At 38.0% G+C, this 21,974-nt stretch overlaps 1 protein-coding gene across 6 annotated transcripts in view; it reads left to right on the top strand.

Moving 5' to 3' along the window:
• The window catches only part of LOC103126234 (ranBP2-like and GRIP domain-containing protein 3), an 81,829-nt gene that overhangs the window by 38,300 nt on the left and 21,555 nt on the right, over window positions 1-21,974 (top strand). For 2 of the 6 annotated variants that reach the window (XM_016194307.2, XM_007537116.3), the window contains exons 12-20: window positions 1,324-1,447; window positions 3,176-3,337; window positions 3,693-3,830; window positions 3,909-4,055; window positions 6,235-6,411; window positions 6,499-6,582; window positions 9,263-9,398; window positions 13,920-14,014; window positions 14,859-19,623. In XM_016194307.2, the coding sequence (XP_016049793.2) occupies window positions 1,324-1,447; window positions 3,176-3,337; window positions 3,693-3,830; window positions 3,909-4,055; window positions 6,235-6,411; window positions 6,499-6,582; window positions 9,263-9,398; window positions 13,920-14,014; window positions 14,859-19,623 (5,828 nt within the window). Of the gene's footprint in view, window positions 1-1,323; window positions 1,448-3,175; window positions 3,338-3,692; window positions 3,831-3,908; window positions 4,056-6,234; window positions 6,412-6,498; window positions 6,583-9,262; window positions 9,399-13,919; window positions 14,015-14,858; window positions 19,624-20,191; window positions 20,270-21,974 lie in introns of those variants that run through there. The other 4 variants (XM_060187597.1, XM_060187596.1, XM_060187595.1 and 1 more) reach the window with 4 other exon arrangements.

Here is a 21,974-nt window from a genome sequence, read left to right as displayed (position 1 = left end):
AAAGAGTAGCTCCCAAATATGGAAAAGGTATATAAATACCATTAATTGTAAATTCCATCGATCTGACCTTGGGCACATATCTATTTGTATTCAGCACAGGGGCCTGTGTAACCTCTGCATCCCTGTGGGTCTGAGTTTGCATTCTGTGGTCATAGGAACATTCTAGCCTGCACTCATTGAAGGACCAGTCTTCCTTGAGGGCCAGAGTATGTTGACCCAGGTTCCCCTCAGAGAGTGGGGCAGGTTCTGCCACTATTGTGTTCTACATTGAGGGTGAGGCCCTCATGAGGGTTTATGATGTTGTTTCTTATGGAAATGACCAGTGATGTTGGAGAGAGGGATTGTTAGAGGTCTAGGCCCATCATGTCTATGTGGGAATCTCAGGATTCCCTGACTAGGGTCCCAGTTGATAGGATGGCCTGATCGTGACCGAAAGGGCCATCATTAAAGTGTGTCTGTCTCTTTCCCTTATCCAGTGTTTGTAGTCCTTACTTTTATCTGACAGGGTTATACTTAAAGTGATTGAGGGGAGTGAAGTAGGAAGTACATGAGGAGGGAGATTTGTTTATTCTTAGAGAGGTCAGAGTATTGCTTGGTATATATGATATGATCATGCTATGTTTGGATCTGGAACCTCAAGTCATGCAAATCCTGTTATTTGACCCTGAGGTGTGTCCTTTTGATCCTTATCTGAAAATTTAATTGAATTATCATACGAGTTAGCATGCTGTATTCTGTGTATCTCCCTCCCCCCCACCCCCGCCGCCTTTTCATTGGAGCCTGGACCTTGTGCTTCATGGTTTCTGTGATACTTTTTCATTCATTCAGAGAGGAGAAGGCAGTATAGCATTGGAGCTTTGCCCAGTGCTGGGGCTCAAGCCTGATTTGTAGCCCACAGTAGGGTGTATACCCTACCCAGTAGGCTATGTCTGCTGCCCCAAATCCATATTTTTTATTTGCTTTGCTTTGTTTTCAGTTACTATAATCAACTATAATTTGAAAGCAGTTTGAACCAAAATATATTTTGAGAGACCAAATAAATGTGTCACTGAACATTATTTTTCTTGTAATCTTTTACTATGCTGCATGTACATTAAACTTTATTGTAATCATGACTATATAGGGGAAATAAACTGTAGTATTCAGAACTACAGTTTTAGGATTCATCTGAAAGTCTTGCAACATATTACCTGTGAATAGTGGGTTTACTACAGTACATGTAAATACAGGATGGTGTGAACAGTGGGGCACTAAAGTACATGTTAATATGGAAAGGTGTGCTTATCATTATCAGTAAGTTTTCTTAAATGAAACTTTTTTCAGACCTGGAACCTCAGCAAAATTGCGACTTCTTGTTCAGCGTGACATAAATACTCTTCGAGGCCAGGAAAAGCATGACCTTCAACCATCACTTCTTATACATTGGGCAAAATGCCTTGAGTTAACAGTAAGTTAATTAAAGTATTTTAAAGGAATATTACTATGGTTTTGTTGTTGTTGTTTTTAATAAAATTGTTTTGTTGTGATACCAGTGTCTTGTTCATACATGATTACACTGCTCCCAGGCCGATATTTTTTCATTCCTTTTCTTTCCAATATTGAGAGACAGATGCAGGGAGAGGTACCGGGGCATTTCCCCACTGTCTTCGGAGCTTTCACTAGTTCCAAAATACTCTCAAATGGCATTGCAGTTTAAACCCTGGCCTTTACATTTGGTAAGGTGTCAGCTGTTCAAAAACCTGTATGCCAGAGGTCAGGCGGTAGGTAGTGCAGCGGGTTGGTAGGTAGTGCAGCGGGTTAAGCACACATGGTGCAAAGCCCAAGGATCCTGGTTTGAGCCCCTGGCTCCCCACCTGCAGGGGGGTCGCTTCATAAGCAGAGAAGCAGGTCTGCAGGTGTCTGTCTTTCTTCCCCCCTCTGTCTTTCCCTCCTTTCTCTATTTCTCTCTGTCCTATCTGGCAACAACAAAATCAGTAGCAACAACAATAATATGACCACAATGATAAAAACAGCAAGGGCAACGAAAAGGTAAATAAATAAATAAACAAATAAATAAAATATAAAAAATCTGTGTGCTAGTGAAATATATTTTTAATAATCTTACCAAAATTTTTTTGATATGTAAACTGTTAGAACAATGCCTGCTATATTATGTTATATAGGTATTCACTACTATTATTATTGCTAATAAGTAATAATAAACAGTTAGTACATGACTTTGGGGGATATAGTTTTTATAGGTCTTTAAAAGTACTTGAGGTCTTTTCTGTTGCAAATGTTTTTCAGTCTTTTCACCAAACTTTGATAAGAGTGATAGACTTCAGCTATCTAAAAATGACAACTTTAAAAAATAAATTGAACTGCCTCATTAAGCACTTAATAAAAAAACAAAAAACCCAAGAGGACTACTTGGTTATGGCTTATGGTTATGCAGGGGATTCAACCTGGGACATTGGAGACTCAGGGATGAAAATTTTTATGCATAATCAGGCTACTTCCCTCTTTCTAACTGACTTTAAAAAGTTGGGTGTAACGTAATCACTTGGTATTGGCTACTCATTAACTTTTTTTTCCTTAAATGTTTATTTATTAATGAGAAATACAGTAGTAGGAGAGAGAGAATCAGACATCACTCTGGTACTTTTGCTGCTGGGGCTTGACATCAGACCTCATGCTTGAGAGTGTGCCACCTCCCAGACAACATCATTTACGTTTTTACTGGTGGTGCCAGCTAGTGCCTGATGAATATGTGCTAACATTAAGTGTCTTTCCAGGCACAGCATTTTCATTTTTTCCTTTATATTTAGTGGGAGGAGAGGAGATGCCACGCAGCTATCTCATTTGTGGACCTCTATGGTACTGTCCATGTGCTCACATAGAGTGCAGGGTTCAAACCCAAAACTGCACATGATAAAGTGCATGCTTTGCTAGGTGAGTCATCTCCTGAAACCTAGTTTGCTGTTGTTATATTAGGAATGTTGATCATAGAGCTTTTGAGGGTTTTTTGTTGTTGTTTTGTTTTGGCCTTTGAAGTGTTGGCTAGTTCTGATCCTTTTAAAGTAGATGGTTACATCTGATCTGATGTCATCAGGGGTCAAGTGCGGGCTCAAGATAGATCTGATTTGATCATTTGTGTTCCTTGGATTATATATATAGTCTAACCTTTCTATTTTAGGGTAGCAGTCTTAATTCTTTTTACGATCAACGAGAATACATAGGACGAAGTGTTCATTATTGGAAGAAGGTTTTGCCATTATTGAAGATAATAAAGAAGAAGAACAGTATTCCTGAACCTATTGACCCTCTGTTTAAACATTTTCATAGTGCAGACATCCAGGTACTAGAAAATTACTTTGTGAGTTAACTGGAGATGTGGGTCTCAAATTTATAAACAAAGAAATGAAGATATAGACTACATAAATTAGCTGCCTATTTAACAGCAGTCTTGCTTTCTAAATTTAATACTTGTTACAAATAAAGGGGCTTTGGGGTATATGGAAATGGTACCTTCATGGCAACTACAGTCCTATAAACTGATATTCCTCAACGAAATTATGGTGAAGTTGGAAGGGAAAAAGATATGACAGGACAGAGTACGAAGATGTTAGTCTCCTTAGGCTATATGGAATCTTTGGGGAAAATCTGGGTTTGGTGATTTGGGGGTAGAAGCTAAAAGGTATTAATGTGTTCAGGCATCTGAAGTTGGCGAATACGAAGAAGATGCACAAATAACATTTGCTATTTTGGATGCAGTTAATGGAAATGTAGAAGATGCTATGACTGCTTTTGAATCTATAAAAAATGTTGTTTCTTACTGGCACCTGGCACTGGTAAGTAGACCTAGTATTTGAATGGCAAGTTTCTTGTATTCTGAACTTAATTATTTCATTTAAGCACTCTTTGTATAGATTTTTCACAGAAGAGCAGAAGACATTGAGAATGATGCCCTTTCTCCTGAAGAACAAGAAGAATGTAAAAATTACTTGAGAAAGACCAGGGACTACCTAATAAAGATTTTAGATGACAGTGATTCAAATCTTCAAGTGGTGAAGAAAGTAAGTTGCTAGTTGTTTGAACTATTATTGTTTGTAATTAGTTTATAGGTATTATGTCCTACGTTTTATAATTGGGTAATTTCAAAATATTTAGTGATGCTAGTACACCAAAGGACTGTGTGTACAAGTAGCTATTGTTGGTCTAGTAAGTCTTTTCTCAAATTGGGGAACCCATGTTTATACTCTTAGAAAAGTATTTGGGGTCTGGGGAGCTAGCACAATGTTTATGCAAAAGACCATCATGTCTGAGGTTCCAGGTTTAATCCCTAGCACCACCATCAGCCAGAGCTGAGCAGTGCTCTAGCCTGCGCTACCCCCCTTTCCTGTACCACTACCTGCATAACTCTTTCTACACATAAATGAGGGCTGGTTAACTGCATAAGTTATGCACAAGGACACAGGTTCAAGCACTCTCCCCTTAAGCCCCCTCACCCCCACATGCGGGGATTGGGGGTGGGAAGGAGGAAGGGGGAGCTGTGAATCAAATGCTGTAGTTACTTGTTTCTCTCCCTCTATCTCCTCTCTAAATTTGTCTGTCAAATAAACACAAGAGGAAGAAGAAGAAAAAAGAATGGCCTCAGTTATCAGTGGATAGTCTCTTGCGGGCATTGAGCCCCAGCGATAATACATAAATAAAATCTTTAAAAAAGAGTGGATTAAGTGTACATGGTGAGAAGCACAAAGGCCAGCGTAAGGATCCTGGTTCGAGCCTCCCACCCCCCACTGCATGGGGGGTCACTTGACAAGCAGGTGTCTATCTTTCCTCCTCTACATTTCTTTCTGTCCTATCCAACAATGATGACATCAGTAACAATAACAATAATAACCGCAGCAACGATAAAACAACAAGGGCAACAAAAGGGGAAAAGAAAAAATGAAAAAAAGCCTCCAGGAGCAGTGAATTCATGGTATAGGCACCGAGCCCCAGCAATAACCCTGGAGGCAAAAAAAAAATAAAAAGGAAGATCAAAAAGATACTTGTTTGGAAGTTAGAAAAAAGGATATTATGGTTGGACATTTATTTTTTTATTTTGACAATGTCACCAAAGATTTCAACTTAAGGATAAATTCACAATGAATTTGGCAATTGAAATCATATTGCAAGCAAATGTAGTTGCTAATAACTTCAGAATATTTCATTTCATTATCTAATGTGGACTATTATTTTTTGCCTTCAGGGTTGTAGCTGGGGCTCTCACTGCTGGCATTACATATCCACTGCTCCTCGTGGCCAATTTTTTTTTTTAATTGGACAGAGAAATTGAGAGGGAAGGGGGGAAATAGAGACACCTGCAGACCTGCTTCACTGCCTGTGAAGTGTCCTGGCTTGCAGGTGGGGTGCGGCATCTTGAACCCGGGTCCTCACATGGGTCTTTGCTTAATTGGGTGTGCAACTGCCTGGCCTCCTGGACTATCTCTTTTTTAAAGACAGCACTTTGATATAGCTATGATAGTGCTAACTTTAATTAAGTTAAAATTTCCAAGTATTTCATTAATTTGTGTTGTTTCTCTTTAATTACAATTGTCTAGTGCCTTCTAGCATCTATATTCCTCTTTTTCACTGTCACTTGGAAAAAATTTCTCAAGCTAACATTCCTATACCATTAGTACTGCTAGCTGTAGGGCTGGGTAACAGCACACTCCGTTAGCACATATGTGACCATGCACAAAGATCTGGTTCAAGCTCCAGGCCCCCATCTGCAGGGAAAAAAGCTTCATAAACTATTGAGCAGTGCTGCAGATCTTCTATCTCTCCCTCTCAATTTTTCTGTCTATCCGATACACACACACACACACACACACACACACACACACACACACACACGTATTTTTTTTTTTTTTAAAGAGGCCTGGAGAACTTGAACCAACTAGGATTTTTGATTACACAGCAATTTCATAGTTTTACTAAGTCAGGGACAAGAAAAGCTTTGTATTAGGCCAGCAAAATAGTTTACTTGGATAAAATAGTTTATTTGAGCCCTTCCTCACCACGCTGAAGAAAGCTTTGATGCTGTGGTTGGTGTCTGGCTGTGTGTTGTCATCCGCCCCCCCCCCCCCCCAATTCTGCTTGTCTCTGCTTAAAATAGGAAGAAAAAAATTAAAAGAAAAAATTTGTATTCAGAGTTCTTTGGTGTTATGTGAAATACAAAAATCATTGATCATATTTTTTTGTCTTTAGTTGCCTGTACCTCTGGACTCTGTAAAGGAGATGCTTAATTCAGTCATGCAAGAACTTGAAGATTATAGTGAGGGAGGTCATTATAAAAATGGTTCTTTGCGAAATACAGATTCAGAAATAAAGCATTCTACACCATCCCCTACCAAATATTCTCTGTCACCAAATAAAAGTTATAAGGTAACAATAAAATTGATCATTTTGGTGTAAAGTACTTCTATGCTAAATGTTTTAAACACTGTTACTAATCTAATTAATCTTTTGTAGTATTCTCCCAAAACACCACCTCGATGGGCAGAAGATCAGAATTCTTTACTAAAAATGATCTGTCAACAAGTAGAAGCCATTAAGGTAAATAATTACCTAATTTGTAGCTCTTATTTCAAGATTATTTCCATTGCCCATCCTCTCACTTTTTTCTGTAGCTGTTAAAAATGTCCCTTTGCCATATTACTATAGTCATAATATTTATATAATTTCCAGCTGGACGCATAAAACTATTGTATTTCTTTGCCCTCAACCAGATGTGAGTTCTTCAAAGGTAGAGGCTTGTTTATCCATTCACTGTTTTTCCCAGGTGATTTGAACTGGTGATATATCACAGGTTGGTCCAAATTCATTTCTTGGACTGACTGTATATTACCAGATTTATAGCCAGAAATTGACAAGTTGCCTAAGCTACAAAAATTCTTTTAATGATTTCACATGCCTGCAACTTAATTATATAAGGAAATGGTTGTTACACAATCTTAGTTTAATTCCATGTAGGAGATATTATTTAGTAGGCTATTTCATTCTCACTGGACAGGCAGTAGGTCACTCATGCAAAGTTATATTAAGGAAATTTTGATGTGTAATTATTATAGTGCTCTCTGCAATGTGGAGACTTGAAAAAAGATGTCTGAAGGGGAATCAACTTGAATATGCAGGTTTTTTATGTTAATTTTTGTAATCACTATCTTTTTATAACATGCATCTTGACTTACTACACAGGTTTCACACACATTGTATTGAGTAGAAGTCTACTAGAATACTACTACTTTATGTGCCTGAGAAATGAAGTTTTAGTAATAACTCTGCTTACATTCATGTTCAAAACTATGATCCAGAGATAGTGACCAGTGAATTGTTTCCCAGCTAATTCTAGCCAGTTTCTTATTTTTGGATATGTAACATCTGACCTAGGCACTGATTGAAAATTTAAGATGCATTTGGACTTATGTAGTTAAGCATTCGGTGAAGCTTCTGTGTGAAGACAGATACCTGGGCCCATATAGATAATGTTATCAAAAATAATCTCTTTGACTGGGGAGATCGCATTAAGGGTAGATCATGCCTGGGGCACCATAGGTCCCAGCTTCAATCCCCTTAGTACTACCACAAGCCAGCTGAAAAGTCGTCTCCTAGAGATGAAAACAAGCAGAAAACCAAAAGTAACTTGTTTGATATCACTAGTTTCTTTGGGGGAAAATGTTTCTTGATAAGCACTTAAGTTTTTTGCTTCTATTTTCCTTATATTTGCTAGGACAGAGAGGGGAGGGAGGCAAAGATGGAGAAAAATAGAGTGACTCTTGGAGCACTGCTTCACTGTTCCTGAAGCTTGCCCCCTGCAGGTGGGAACCAGGGCTTGAACTCAGATATTTGCACATGGTAACATGTGTACTCAACCATGAACGCCACCACCTGGTTCCACTAGTGCCTATTACATATGACACATTTGATTCTCTGGCTGGGGAACATTTGGCATTTGTCTATAGAGTGGTAGATCAAATTGCCAGATAAATTCTATTAGATGTCATTTTGTCCAGACAGCAGGGTGATACTAAGAAATTTTTTTGTGTGTTAAGTTCTGGCTTGAATTCATTTTCTGAATCATTTTTATTATCATCTTACCTTGAGTTAATATTGCTGATTTGATTGTAAGTATTAAGAACTTATGTAGAATGCCTGCAATATACTGTTAGAATTCTAATACATTTGGGTAGCTAGTTGTTTTCCCATTTCCTCTTCTCTTTTTCCTCTTTTTGGAGCTCTGTGCAGGCACTACAAATCCACTACTCTTGGTGGCTATTTTTTTTTCTTCACTTCTTTATTGGATAGGACAGAGAAAAATTGAGAGAAGAGGGGGATATACAGATATACAGAGAGAGAGAGAGAGACCTGCAGACCTCCCTTGCAGCTTGTGAAACATCCTCTCTGCAGATGGGGAGTGGGGGCTGGAACCTGGGTCCTTGTGGGGGGTCCTTGTGCTTCATACTGTATGCACTCAACTGTGTGTGCCGCCACCCGACCCCTTCTCATTTCTAGTAGAGTATTTGAGCATCACTTTAAAGAATTAGTATTTTGTTACATTAAAGGTAGAGAAGTAGACAGTATTGGGAGATAATTTGTGATATCAGGTAGTCCAGATGGTATGATGATTTTAAAAAGTGTGGGATGAGATGCTGGAAAAATGCTTGGAGTAATACTACTGAGGACTGTAACTGTCAGAGAAAGCTGTGTTTCCAGATTTTTATTTTTAATAGGGAAGTATCTTGACAAAGTTGACCTTTAGGCATGCGAAAAATAGAGATCGAGATAAGGCCATTTAGGAGGTTGTCCCAAGAAATGAATGAATGGGAATATGTAACATTTTATTTTTCCCACTAGGACTTCACTTGAGTGTTGTGCCTATATTATTCCTTCACTCCCAGTTCTCCCCATTCCCCAGTGTGAAAGAGCGGAAGAAAGATAGGAGGTGAGACACCACAGCATTGCTTCACTGCTCATGATGTTTCCCCTCTGAGTGTTCTATGCAGTGGTTGGGGCCTCAAATCTGGTTCCTCAAGCATGGAAAAGTGTGTGTGCCATGTTCCAGCCATGTTCCAGCCCTTGAAAATAGCATTTTAACAATCTGAGGTCATGTTCTTAAATCACCTGGTACTTGACCTGTTGGACTATAGAGGTTTTGTTTTCTCCATTATTAGGTATTTAAAGTATTGAATTTTGCTCTGCAAACCAGGTGTTTAAAATTTATTAATTTCTCCAACAGAAAGAAATGCAGGAGTTAAAACTGAATAGCAGTAACTCAGGGTCCCCTCACCGATGGCCTGGAGCCAATTATGGACCAGATTCAATGCCTGATGGATATCAGGGATCACAGACTTTTCATGGGGCTCCTCTGACAGGTTAGTTGATTGTTAAATAATTACAGAAAACCTCTATACTTCCTCCTCTAAATAGTCATCTCTGAAATCACCTTGTCTCTATACCTGTCTCCATACACCTGCTTAAATGTGACTGAAGCTGAGTAACTAGGCCAAAACCAAATAAGCTTTCTTAGATCCTGTATGTTTCAGAAGAGCAGAAACTGAAGTGTGGAGTTCTTCCATATGATTAAAATGTGTTAACTCATACTGCTATTCCTGAAGAGATGATCGATTAATTAAGAACTTAAACTTCTGAGCAATTGTTTTGATATACTGAGAGCTGTGACGTTCTAAGGAAGTCTTGTTTACCTTGAAGTATCATGATCATAATACAGAGGGAGTGAGTTTAGGCCTCAGTTAGGTTTTGACATTGTGCTCTTTCACTTAGTGTTCTGAGCCGTTTTTCCTACTTAAAATGAGGTAACATTTCTCAGTTGTAACCAGCTTTTGATTGCATGGGTGAACATTGTATTTACTTTCTTGATACAGTGAGTGTGGAAAATGTATTACATTTAGTGAACCAGAGAGCTGCTAATAGTGATCTCTGTGCTTGCAGTGTATATGTGTCATAATCACAGGCCTGCAGAATGATAAACACCATCATTACTCCTAGCCTCACAGATGAGAAAATAGCTTTAGACAGGTTAGCTGGCATATATGTATGTATGATAATCATAGGAGTTCAGTCATAAAAACCATCTTTACTCTCATAGACGAGAAAATAGCTTTAAGACAGGTTAGTGGCGTACATCATACTCTTGTGGTGACCTGAGAAAGGACTTTCCAGTCTGATACTTTGTCCTCTGGCAAAAACAAATTATAATTAAAAACATTTACCTTTTATAAAATAACACATGCCGGAAATAATTTTTTTTTTAAGTTGGTTTTAACCCAGAAAAATGTTTAAAAGGGCATATTCTAATTTAATAATTTTGTGATGGTAGGAAGTTCCACTCTCCTCTTCAGACACTTGTCTTTAAATTCAAGCAAAATGTTAGAAACTGTTTGTAAAGTGAAATTTAAAAATGCCTTGTTATAAGTAAATGTGTTAGATGTCAAGATTTCAAATATTTCTCACTAAGGGTGGGGAGGTGACATTGGTGGAGCACTGCCTTGCATGAGACACCAGACTCTAGCGTCAGCTCTGATAGGATGAAGTTGTGATCTGGTCTCATTTAAAAAAAAAAAAAGTTAAAATAAACTGCTGCTCATTTACAGAGCATTGTGTAGAAATAATTAGTATACTGGCTAGTCTTTTCTAGGGCTTTTTGAAAGCTCTGTAGAATCAATTATTTGGAACCTCTTGGGTCAATTCCCATTATCTACTGTGTACAAGCAAACATAAGCATGACATGCACATTGACTCTTTTTCTTCCAATTACTCTATAAACCAAGTTTTACAGTTAAGAATAATTGAGAGCTGGGAGTCGGACTGTAGCACAGCGTGTTAAGCGCAGGTGGCGCAAAACACAAGGACCGGCGTAAGGACCCCGGTTCGAACCCCGGCTCCCCACCTGCAGGGGAGTCGCTTCACAGGTGGTGAAGCAGGTCTGCAGGTGTCTATCTTTCTCTCCTCCTCTCTGTCTTCCCCTCCTCTCTCCATTTCTCTGTCCTATCCATCAACGACAACAACAATAATAACTACAACAATAAAACAACAAGGGCAACAAAAAGGGAATAAATAAAATAAATATAAAAAAGAATTAAAAAAAAAGAATAATTGAGAGCCCTAACAGTACATTGATAGGTCATAAGGCTACTTTGTATCTCTAAGAAGAGTAGAATTCAGGCCTCCTAATTCCCATTCTAATAAAAGTAAAGATATGCCAGTATGGTTCTAATCTTTTTAAATTAACATGACCAGAAAACAAAAGATTAACAATAATAAGCTCATAGGAAATAATCAAAGTACTGAACAGTATAAAGAGAACTCACTAAAAATGAAACATATCACAAAGTTCTGGCAGTACTTTGACACATTTTATTCTGATATGTATTTTTTTTGTATAACTAACATTTTAAGAGTTTTGCCATGTTATAATTGTATGCAGATGAGTTAATTTGTTTAAGTGATAAACTTAGGAGCCCAGTGGTGGTGCACCTGGTTGAGTGCACAGGTTACAATGTGCAAGAACTTGGGTTTGATCCCCCTGGTCCCTACATACAGGGGGAAAGCTTTGAGAGTGGTGAATCAGGGCTGCAGCTGTCTCTGTCTTTCTCCCTATCTCCCCCCTCCCTTTTGATTTTTGGCTGTCTCTATCTAATAAATAGAGATAATTAAATATATCTTAAGCTTTTTAAAAAAAATTATTGCAATAAAGACAAATAGAGAGGGAATGGGGAGATGGAGAGTCAACAGTAGCACTACTTTACTGTTCTCAAAGCTTTCCCCCTGTAGGTAGGGACCAGGGGCTTGAACCCAGGTCCTTGTGCATTGTAATATGTTCATATCCACTGGATATGACATTGTCCAGCCCTTGAATGTTTTTTAAAATAAAATATTTCTGAAGATAGAATGTATGCAAGTTATTTTATCATGTGAGATTTTGCAAATTTCACCCCTACCCACCCTGGCTCCAGTCTTTGGCAGGCGTGGGGATTGTTCCTGGGGACTTTTGGTAGGAAAAAGTGCCCAGGAACTTTGGTGCCTTAGGTAGGAAAGTCTTTTTGAATAGCCACTGTGCTATCTCTCCAGTGCCTCCCCCTCTTTTTTTCTTAGTGATTTAATATTAATTTACAAAATTACATGTCAACAGCGCTATAATTCCACAGTATTCCCACTACCAGAGTTCTGAATCTCCAGTCTCTATTGTAAGCCACAGCAGTTCTCCTAAAGTTGCAGACATGGGTTAACTATCATCTCTACAACAGCCTACATTTGTACATAATTGCTCCCTTTTTCTTCCAGGTCCAGTACCCTCTTCCCCTTTTTCCTCAGCTTTCTGCGTTTTGTTTGTTTGTTTGTTTTGTTTGTTTTGTTTTTGTTTTTTAAACATAGACAAAGGTGGGAGGGGAGACAGAGAGACACACCATAGCACCAAAGTTTCCTTCAGTGTGGTGGGGGCTGGTCTTAAACCTGGGTGACTTACATGGCAAAGCAGTACACTATCCAAGTGAACTATTTTACTGGTCATCTCTTAGTCTTGTTATTTTCATTTTCTCCTGCTACAGATACTGCTGTGGACACATAACTAGGATTTTCTAGCGTTAAAGAAATGATTCTATGTTGGAAAATAGCTTTCTAAAAAAGCTAGTCTAGTTTACACTATATGAGTGTAACCTCTTAGTACATGTACATTTTTGCTAGCCACTTAACACTTTATAAAAACCTTTGCCATTTTTAAGAACAAAAGCAGTATCTGGACCCTGGGAGGCATTACACTGGATTTCCTTGCTTGATGTCCCAGGTTTGATCTCTGGTACCATTCATAGCACTTATTAAAAAATAAGTGTTTGTGTATTCTTAAAATTTTACTTTTTTATATCTAACTAAGCTCAAACACATAATAATCTGTTAGATTGACAGAGTTAATTCACTCATTTGGTGCTTTTTTTCCTTTCTGTTGGATCATTTTTAGTAGATTTTATCAACCTTCTTTTCTTCTTCCATTAAGAGTCACAAGTCAGCCATAAGTTGAATTCCAGACTTAAGACATAAATTCATCATCTTGTTCTATGTGCTGTACTTGCTTTTTTCTTCCAATAGTTCGAAAATAGTCATCTTTATCAAGCAGTGGTATTTGTCTTCCAGTTTTGACTTCTTTAGAAATTTCTTCTGTTCTAGCAATTAGAGAAAGAATAGACTGACTTGCCTTTCCTAGGGCTTTTTCATTGCTTTCAAAATCAGTTGTTTGAACTCTCTTGAGTCACATTTTCAATTTTTTTCTTCCATGTGAAAGGCACAAGTTATCTTTAAGTTGTTTTGCGTTCTGGTAGCACTTTGCTAAAACAGGACAGGTTAATGGCTGGTGATAGTTTTGCCACCAACAGGACTGTCTTTTAATAGTTTTTATCTGCTGAAAGTCACACAGAACAGGTGGGGCAAGTAGATTGTACATTAACATGGGAATCATTCATGATGTCTACCCTGTGTAATTAATTTTTGTCTCCTGCAACTACTTTAATTCCCAGTATTTCTGATGTTGAACACTTGTACTTTAGCATCATATCAGTCTTTCTTAGCAAATTATTCTTCCATAGAAAATGGATTGACCACTTTCTTCTTGCCTTCTTATTTGATGCTATTGTGAGGCACTTGCTTTTGTTTCCACTATAGTTCTATTCTGACCCCTCATGTCATATTTAGCAATTTTTCCTAGTTTGTCATTTGATTATATTATGGTGTATTTTGATGTATAGAGATTTAAGAAATCTACATAGTTAAATATTTTTCTTTGATTTCTCTTGCTTTTGTATTTATAGTTCTTGTCTAGGTAGTAGTATAGACTTTTTTTTTTAACAGTGTTTTCTTTTCTTTTCTTTTCCTTTTTTTTTTTTTAGTTGCAACTACTGGCCATACAGTATATTATAGTCAGTCACCAGCATATAATTCCCAGTATCTTCTAAGACCAGCAGCTAATGTTACTCCCACAAAGGTAACAAAGGAATAATTTATACATTTATAAATATCTCCTTTTTAATTGTTCAGACTTCTTTCAAAGAAATTAGTCAGCTTTAAGATTTTTATCTCCCACAAGAAATAGACATTTAAATTTTCTTTCCAGATACAGAATAAATGCTTAAGTCGTCTTATTTTTATGTTGTAATTTTATGTTGTAACTTTTAAGTGTGAACATTTAGAATTCTTTCACTTGGGGATGTTGGTGATAGCTTGTTTTGACAGAAATAGGACCAGGATGTAAACACTTCTTGGTATAAAGTGGATAATCACTTGTCCACTGTGATTCAGTATTAAAATAGTAGTAAATGGGAAACTTTGAAGAAGAGAAACAGGATACCTTTAGGCCTTGATTTTGTTATTCAGTGTGACCTTTTGACAATGTTTATAACCTTTTTATAAATTAGCCACCTCATACTGTAAAATGGCGATAACTGCCTTAATTCATGGGGTCCTTGAGGATATTAAAATGAGTTAATTTTTGTAACATGCTTAGAACAGTACATTGGCAGCACGTTAGCAAATACACAGTAACTAAATGCTAGTCATCATTGTTAAAGTTAATGGAGAAGATAATGGAGTCTATGAATCATAGCAGAATTAAAATTTTAAGATGTTCTTATTAGTTAAGGCAATCCTATGCAAATAAAGACTGTAACTGTAAGTACCTTAATAGTTATGCTGTCTTCTCAATGTCTTCACTTTATGATATCTTTACTATAGAATATGCATATGTAAGGTTTGAGAATTGTTTTCTGTGTAGTTATCTGTAGTTTTGCAAGATGACCCACAACATGTTTTTGAACTTGCTTTTCTTTCAGGGTCCTGTTTACGGCATGAATAGGCTCCCACCTCAGCAGCATATTTATGCATACCCACAACAGATGCACACACCACCAGTACAAAGCTCATCTGCTTGCATGTTCTCTCAAGAGATGTATTGTCCTCAGCTGCGTTTCGAGTCTCCTGCAACAGGAATTCTGTCACCTAGGGGTGATGATTACTTTAATTATAATGTTCAGCAGACCAGCACAAACCCACCTTTGCCAGAACCAGGTTACTTCACAAAACCTGCAGTTGCTCCTCATGCTTCAAGATCTGCAGAATCTAAAGCTGTAGAATTTGGAAAGACTAATTTTGTTCAGCCTGTTCCAGGTGAAGCAGCAAGGCCATCTCTAACAGCACCCACACATGCAACACAGCCAATTCCCTTTAAGTTTAACTCGAATTTTAAATCCAATGATGGTGACTTCACATTTTCCTCACCACAAGTTGTGACACAGCCCCCTTCTTCAACTTATAGTAATAGTGAAAGCCTCTTAGGTCTCCTGACTTCAGATAAGCCTGTGCAGGGAGATGGCTCTAGTGGGCCAAAAGTTAGCCAAACTATTGGACCTCGAAATACATTCAGTTTTGGAAACAAAAATGTGCTTGGAGTTCCATTTGCTGAAAACATGAGCTCAGATCAGCAAAAGAGCTCAGGTTTTCGTCGAGGTGATGAGATGTTTACTTTCCACGGTCCAGGGAAATCAGTATTTGGAACACCAACTTCAGACCTAGCCAATAAGAGTCATGAAACAGATGGAGGAAGTGCCCATGGTGATGATGATGATGATGGCCCACACTTTGAGCCTGTCGTACCTCTTCCTGACAAGATAGAAGTAAAAACTGGAGAGGAAGACGAAGAAGAATTCTTTTGTAATCGTGCAAAATTGTTCCGATTTGATGCAGAATCCAAAGAATGGAAGGAGCGTGGTATTGGCAATGTAAAAATCCTAAGACATAAAACATCTGGCAAAATTCGTCTCCTAATGAGACGAGAGCAAGTATTGAAGATTTGTGCAAATCATTATATCAGTTCAGATATGAGACTGACACCAAATGCTGGGTCAGACAGATCCTTTGTGTGGCATGCTCTTGATTATGCTGATGAGTTGCCCAAACCAGAACAACTTGCTATCAAATTCAAAACTCCTGAGGAAGCAGCACTTTTTAAATGCAAGTTTGAAGAGGCCCAGAATATCTTAAAAGCATCAGGAGTAAATATGGCCACAACAACAGATCAGGCAATGAGAATTGTAAAGGAACCCACAAGTCAGGATAACAAGGATAATTGTCAATCTGATGCAGGTAACATGAATTTTGATTTTAAAGCTGCAAAGAAAGATGGGTCTTACTGGCATTGCAATAGCTGCTCACTGAAGAATTCTGCATCTGCTAAGAAATGTGTATCATGCCACAACATAAATCCAAACAGTAAAGACTTCTTTGATCCACCATCAGGTGAGACTGTTTCTCCTCTTAAAACTGGTCCAGAAAATACTTCAGATAGATTTAGATTAATGTTTTCAAAGAAAGAAGGTCAGTGGGACTGTAGTATTTGTTTAGTACGAAATGAACCCACTGCATCTAGATGCATCGCATGCAATAATCCAAAGTCTTCAAACAAGAGTGGATCTTCATTTGTTCAACAAGCTTCCTCTAAGTTTGGCCAGGGCGATCTACATAAGTCTGGTAGCAGTGACTTCAAGTCATGGGATTGTAGTGAATGTTTTGTACCAAATGAAGCAAATGCTGTAAAATGTGTTTCTTGTGGTAATCAGAGAAAACAGAATTTGCCAACTTGTACTTCTACACCTGCTACTTTTAAGTTTGGTACATCAGAGACCATTAAAATTCCAAAGAGTGGATTTGAGGGCATGTTTGCTAAGAAGGATGGACAGTGGGATTGCAGTGATTGTTTGGTACGAAATGAAGCAAGTGCTACAAAATGTGTTGCTTGTCAGAATCCAGGGAAATCCAATCTCTCTACTTCTGCTGTTCTGTCACCTGCCTCTTTTAAATTTGGTACATCTGAGACAAGCAAGGCTCCAAAAGGTGGATTTGAAGGAGTTTTCACTAAGAAAGAAGGACTGTGGGATCGCAATGAATGTTTGGTACCAAATGAAGCCAGTGCTACCAAGTGTGATGCTTCTGAAAATCCAAATAAACAAAATCAGCCTCTGTCTACTGTTTCACCACCTGCTTCAGATACCAGCAAGACTCCAAAGAGTGGATTTGAAGGAATGTTCATGAAGAAAGAAGGACAGTGGGATTGTAATGTTTGCCTTGTACGAAATGAAAGTTCTTCTTTGAAGTGTGTAGCTTGTGACACCTCTAAACCAGCTCAAAAACCGGTAATAGAATCTCCTTCAGCTTTCACAGCAGGCTCAAGCACCAAGCTAAAGGACTTTTCTGGAAGTCAGGTGGGAACAGGCTTTAAAAGTAACTTTTCTGAAAAATCTTTTAAATTTGGCAATGCAGAACAAGGATTTAAATTTGGGCATATGGATCAAGAAAATATACCTTCATTTACATTTCAGGGTTCCAATACAGATTCTAAGTCAGCAAAAGAAGGATTTAGCTTTGCTATCCCTATGCCTGCTGACGGACTTAAATTTGGTATTCAGGAGCTGGGCAATCAAGAGAAAAAAGGTGAAAAGCTCCCTGAAGATGACACTGGTTTACAGGCTCAGGATGTTAGTCGGAAGAATGATAGTGGCGTATTGTTTGGTCAAACTGGCAATACTTTTACCTTTGCAGATCTTGCTAAGTCAACCTCTGGAGAAGGATTTCAGTTTGGCAAAAAAGACCCAAATTTCAAGGGATTTTCAGGTGCTGGGGCAAAATTATTCTCCTCACAACCTGGTAACATGGCGGATAAAGCTGATACTTCTGGTGACCTTGAGAAGGATGATGAGACCTATAAGACTGAGGACAATGATGACATCCATTTTGAACCAGTTGTTCAAATGCCTGAAAAAGTAGAACTTGTAACGGGAGAAGAAGACGAGAAAGTACTTTATTCACAACGTGTAAAATTGTTTAGATTTGATGCTGAGATAAGTCAGTGGAAAGAAAGGGGTTTAGGGAACTTAAAAATTCTCAAAAATGAAGTCAACGGTAAACTAAGAATGCTGATGCGGAGAGAACAAGTACTCAAAGTTTGTGCTAATCATTGGATAACCACTACAATGAATCTGAAGCCACTTTCTGGATCAGATAGAGCGTGGATGTGGCTGGCTAGTGATTTTTCTGATGGTGATGCCAAACTAGAGCAGCTGGCAGCAAAATTTAAAACACCAGAGTTGGCCGAAGAATTCAAGCAGAAATTTGAGGAATGTCAGCGACTACTATTAGATATACCACTTCAAACTCCCCACAAACTGGTAGATACTGGTAGAGCTGCCAAATTAATCCAGAGAGCTGAAGAGATGAAGAGTGGTTTAAAAGACTTCAAGACATTCTTGACAAATGATCAAACAAAAGTCACTGATGAGGAAAATATTAAGAGTTCAGATGTAGATATAGGTACTGGTGGTACTTTAGATATCTCCACCAAGCCAAATCCTGAAAACACAGGGCCCACGTTGGAGTGGGATAACTATGATCTAAGGGAAGATGCTTTGGATGACAGTAGTAGCTCAGTACATGCTTCTCCTTTGGCAAGTAGCCCTGTGAGAAAAAATCTCTTCAGATTTGGTGAGTCCACAACAGGGTTTAACTTCAGTTTTAAATCTGCTTTGAGTCCATCTAAGTCTCCTGCCAAGTTGAACCAGAGTGGGACCTCAATTGGCACTGATGAAGAGTCTGATATTAATCAAGAAGAAGAGAGAGATGGGCAATATTTTGAACCTGTTGTACCTTTACCAGATTTAATTGAAGTTTCCAGTGGTGAGGAAAATGAACAAGTTATTTTTAGTCACAGAGCAAAACTGTATAGATATGATAAAGATGTTGGTCAGTGGAAGGAAAGGGGCATTGGTGATATAAAGATTTTACAGAATTACGATAGTAAGCAAGTTCGCATAGTGATGAGAAGGGATCAGGTGTTAAAACTTTGTGCCAATCACAGAATAACTCCAGACATGACTTTGCAAAATATGAAAGGGACAGAAAGAGTGTGGGTGTGGACTGCTTGTGATTTTGCAGACGGCGAAAGAAAAGTAGAGCATTTAGCTGTCCGTTTTAAACTGCAGGATGTTGCGGACTCATTTAAGAAGATATTTGATGAAGCAAAACTAGCCCAAGAAAAAGATTCATTGATAACACCTCATGTTTCTCGTCCAATTACCCCCAGAGAGTCGCCATGTGGCAAAATTGCTGTAGCTGTATTAGAAGAAACCACAAGAGAGAGGACAGATTTAACACAGGGTAACGATGTAGCAGATGTAACTCCGGAAGCTGGAGAAGCACCTAGCACATCTGAAACACCAACAAAAGCAGTGGTTTCTCCTCCGAAGTTTGTATTTGGTTCAGAATCTGTGAAAAGCATTTTTAGTAGTGAAAAATCAAAACCATTTGCCTTTGGCAACAGTTCAGCTACTGGATCTTTATTTGGGTTCAGTTTTAATGCACCTTTGAAAAATGATAGTGAAGCCGGTTCAGTAGTCCCGAGTGGATCTGCAAGAAAACTGGAACCAAATTTTTGTGAACAGTCGAAGAACTGTGAAAGTGAGCAGTCTTCAGATGGCAAAATCAGAAATCTCCTTGCTTTTCCTAAGGATGAAACCTCAGCTAATTACACATTTAAAACACCAGAAAAAGGTAAGCACTTAGTTTTGAAATTAAATACTGTTTCTTTTAATGTGTGTATGTTGATAGAGACTCTTTAGGATATGTAGTAGATATTTTTCATAAAACTTCTGTTGGCTCATAAGCAAGTTTTGTGAACAGCCAAACAGTATTTGCACAGATCCCCCCTCCCCAGTCATTTTATCTGTAAACAACAGATTATTACATACAATACATTGCATATGTATAAATATTTTATTTATTTTTTGGAGATTTCAGTGAGGGGGAGGTATGTTACAGACAGCACAAGAATCCAGTACAGTTCTGCAGTTTATTGACTAGTACTTGAATCATGAGCACTCTCTTGAATCTGGCCTTTTTTGAATGTTCATTCTTCTGCTTATTACTTAAAAAAAATCATGCACTGAGATGCTAACATTTTTTGGTTAAAGTTGTCTTGCTACTACAAATAAACCACTATGAAGGCCGCAGAATTGATGAAGACATCAGAGTGTCAAAAATTGAGGGGCTCTGGCTTTTGATATTTTAAAACCATACTTACGTTTTACTTCTCGAACATAAAATCCTCTTTATTTTCTAGGATTTAATTTTAGCCTTTTTAAATCTAATCCAATGGCTTTTTGGACCACCACCCCTTCCTCACTGCGTGAAAACAAAGGTATAGAGCTAGCATTCACAGTATGAGATGACATTCTTATTAGCAGCTGGTAGTCCTTAGTCAAGTAACTTTGGCTGTATGAAATTAAGTACTTAACACTCCAGTGTGCATGTTAAAGAATGCCAGTTTAAATAAGTGCCCTTTGACTGGTGGTATAACAAAAACACCATTTAATGTAGCTTTTCATGTACTTGAATGTCATGTTTTTTCATTACTGCACAGCATTCTTTTGAGACAGATCCATAAGATCTTTACCTTTTGTTGCTTTATATTCTCACTTTTGTTATGTTCACCTCTGATTAGTGAAGACCTATATATTATCTAACTTAGCTTGAACTACTAATTTCTGTTAGTATCCCAACAGGCGATAGCGATTTGAAACAGTGGTCCTTTAAGGATTATCCTTTGGGACATGGTTTAGAAAAATTGCACATTTTAAAGCAAACCAACCTTTTGTGCTTAGGGAGATAGTTCAATGGTAGAGCCAAGGATATCCATGCAAGAGTTTCTCCTTATCACCACATTTGCCATAGCAGTTCATTGATCTATTTGATGAAATAAGTCCCTCCTTAAATGTTTTCTTCTTTTAGTTTAATAGAGGCAGAGAATTTGGGTGGGAATGGGAAGATAGGGAGAGGAAAAGACACCTATAGTACTGTCTTACCACTTGTGAAGCTTGCAGATGAACATCAGGGACTTGAACTTAGGTTCCTGTGCACAGTAACATGTATACTAAGTTGGGTATACCATGGCCTAGCCCTGCTTTCTCAATCTCCCCCCCACCCCCTTCTGTTTTTAGGAAACCTTTTCTTGGGTGGTTGTCTGGCCACATGTATATGGGATTCTACTGCCACTGAACTATTTTTCATCCTTTTTATTTTACATAGGGAGAGGAGAGACAGTGAGAGATTAAACATTATAGCATAGCACCATTGTCTGAAACTTTCCCTTTGTGCTATCCATAGTGTTCCCATGTAGTGGTGGGGCTTGAACCCCACTCCTTGTACACAGTAAAGCATGTTTTCTACTTCTACTAAGTGAGCTATCTCTTGACCTTAATAAAGACCCATTTTTAACACTTCAGGTCCAAGAAGGTTATAGTCCCAAAGGTCAGGACTTCAGATGTGAGGAATTAAGACCTGCTATACTCTCTGTTTTGACCAAATTATCTTTACCAACTAGTAGCAGAACAGGAATAACCATAAATATTATTGTGTCCTTTTACTGCTTCTGACTATGAGTTGATAGTAAGTTTAAAAGGCAAATTGAACATGGTAATTGGGCTCTGAAAAATATTGGGAATTAGTTTAAGAAATTTAAATTTTGTGGTCCTGGAGATGGTGCAGTGAACAAAGCATTGGATTTTCAAGCATGAGGTCCCGAGTTTAATCCCCAGCAGCACATGTACCAGAGTGATGTCTGGTTCTGTCTCTCTCTCTTATCTTTCTCATGAATAATAAAATTAAAAAAAATATATTTAAAAAAATTTGAAATTCAGTTTTAATCCATTATATCTCAAACAGTGCTTTTAAATGTAGTGTAAAAAGTTAGTAGTTAGTTAGTTTACATTCTTGAATGGGGAGGTGGCTGTCAAATGTTCAGTATGCTTAAAAGATTTGGAGCGCATATCAGATTAGCTACGGTTCAGGTGCTTAATAGTCACTAGGCTGCCATCCTGGACAGCATGAGCTGCTACATAGCATGT

This window comes from Erinaceus europaeus, chromosome 3 (assembly GCF_950295315.1).
Source record: "Erinaceus europaeus chromosome 3, mEriEur2.1, whole genome shotgun sequence".
Lineage (NCBI taxonomy): Eukaryota > Metazoa > Chordata > Mammalia > Eulipotyphla > Erinaceidae > Erinaceus > Erinaceus europaeus.
Note: the sequence above shows the minus strand (reverse complement) of the source record. Positions and strands in the feature narration are given on the sequence as shown.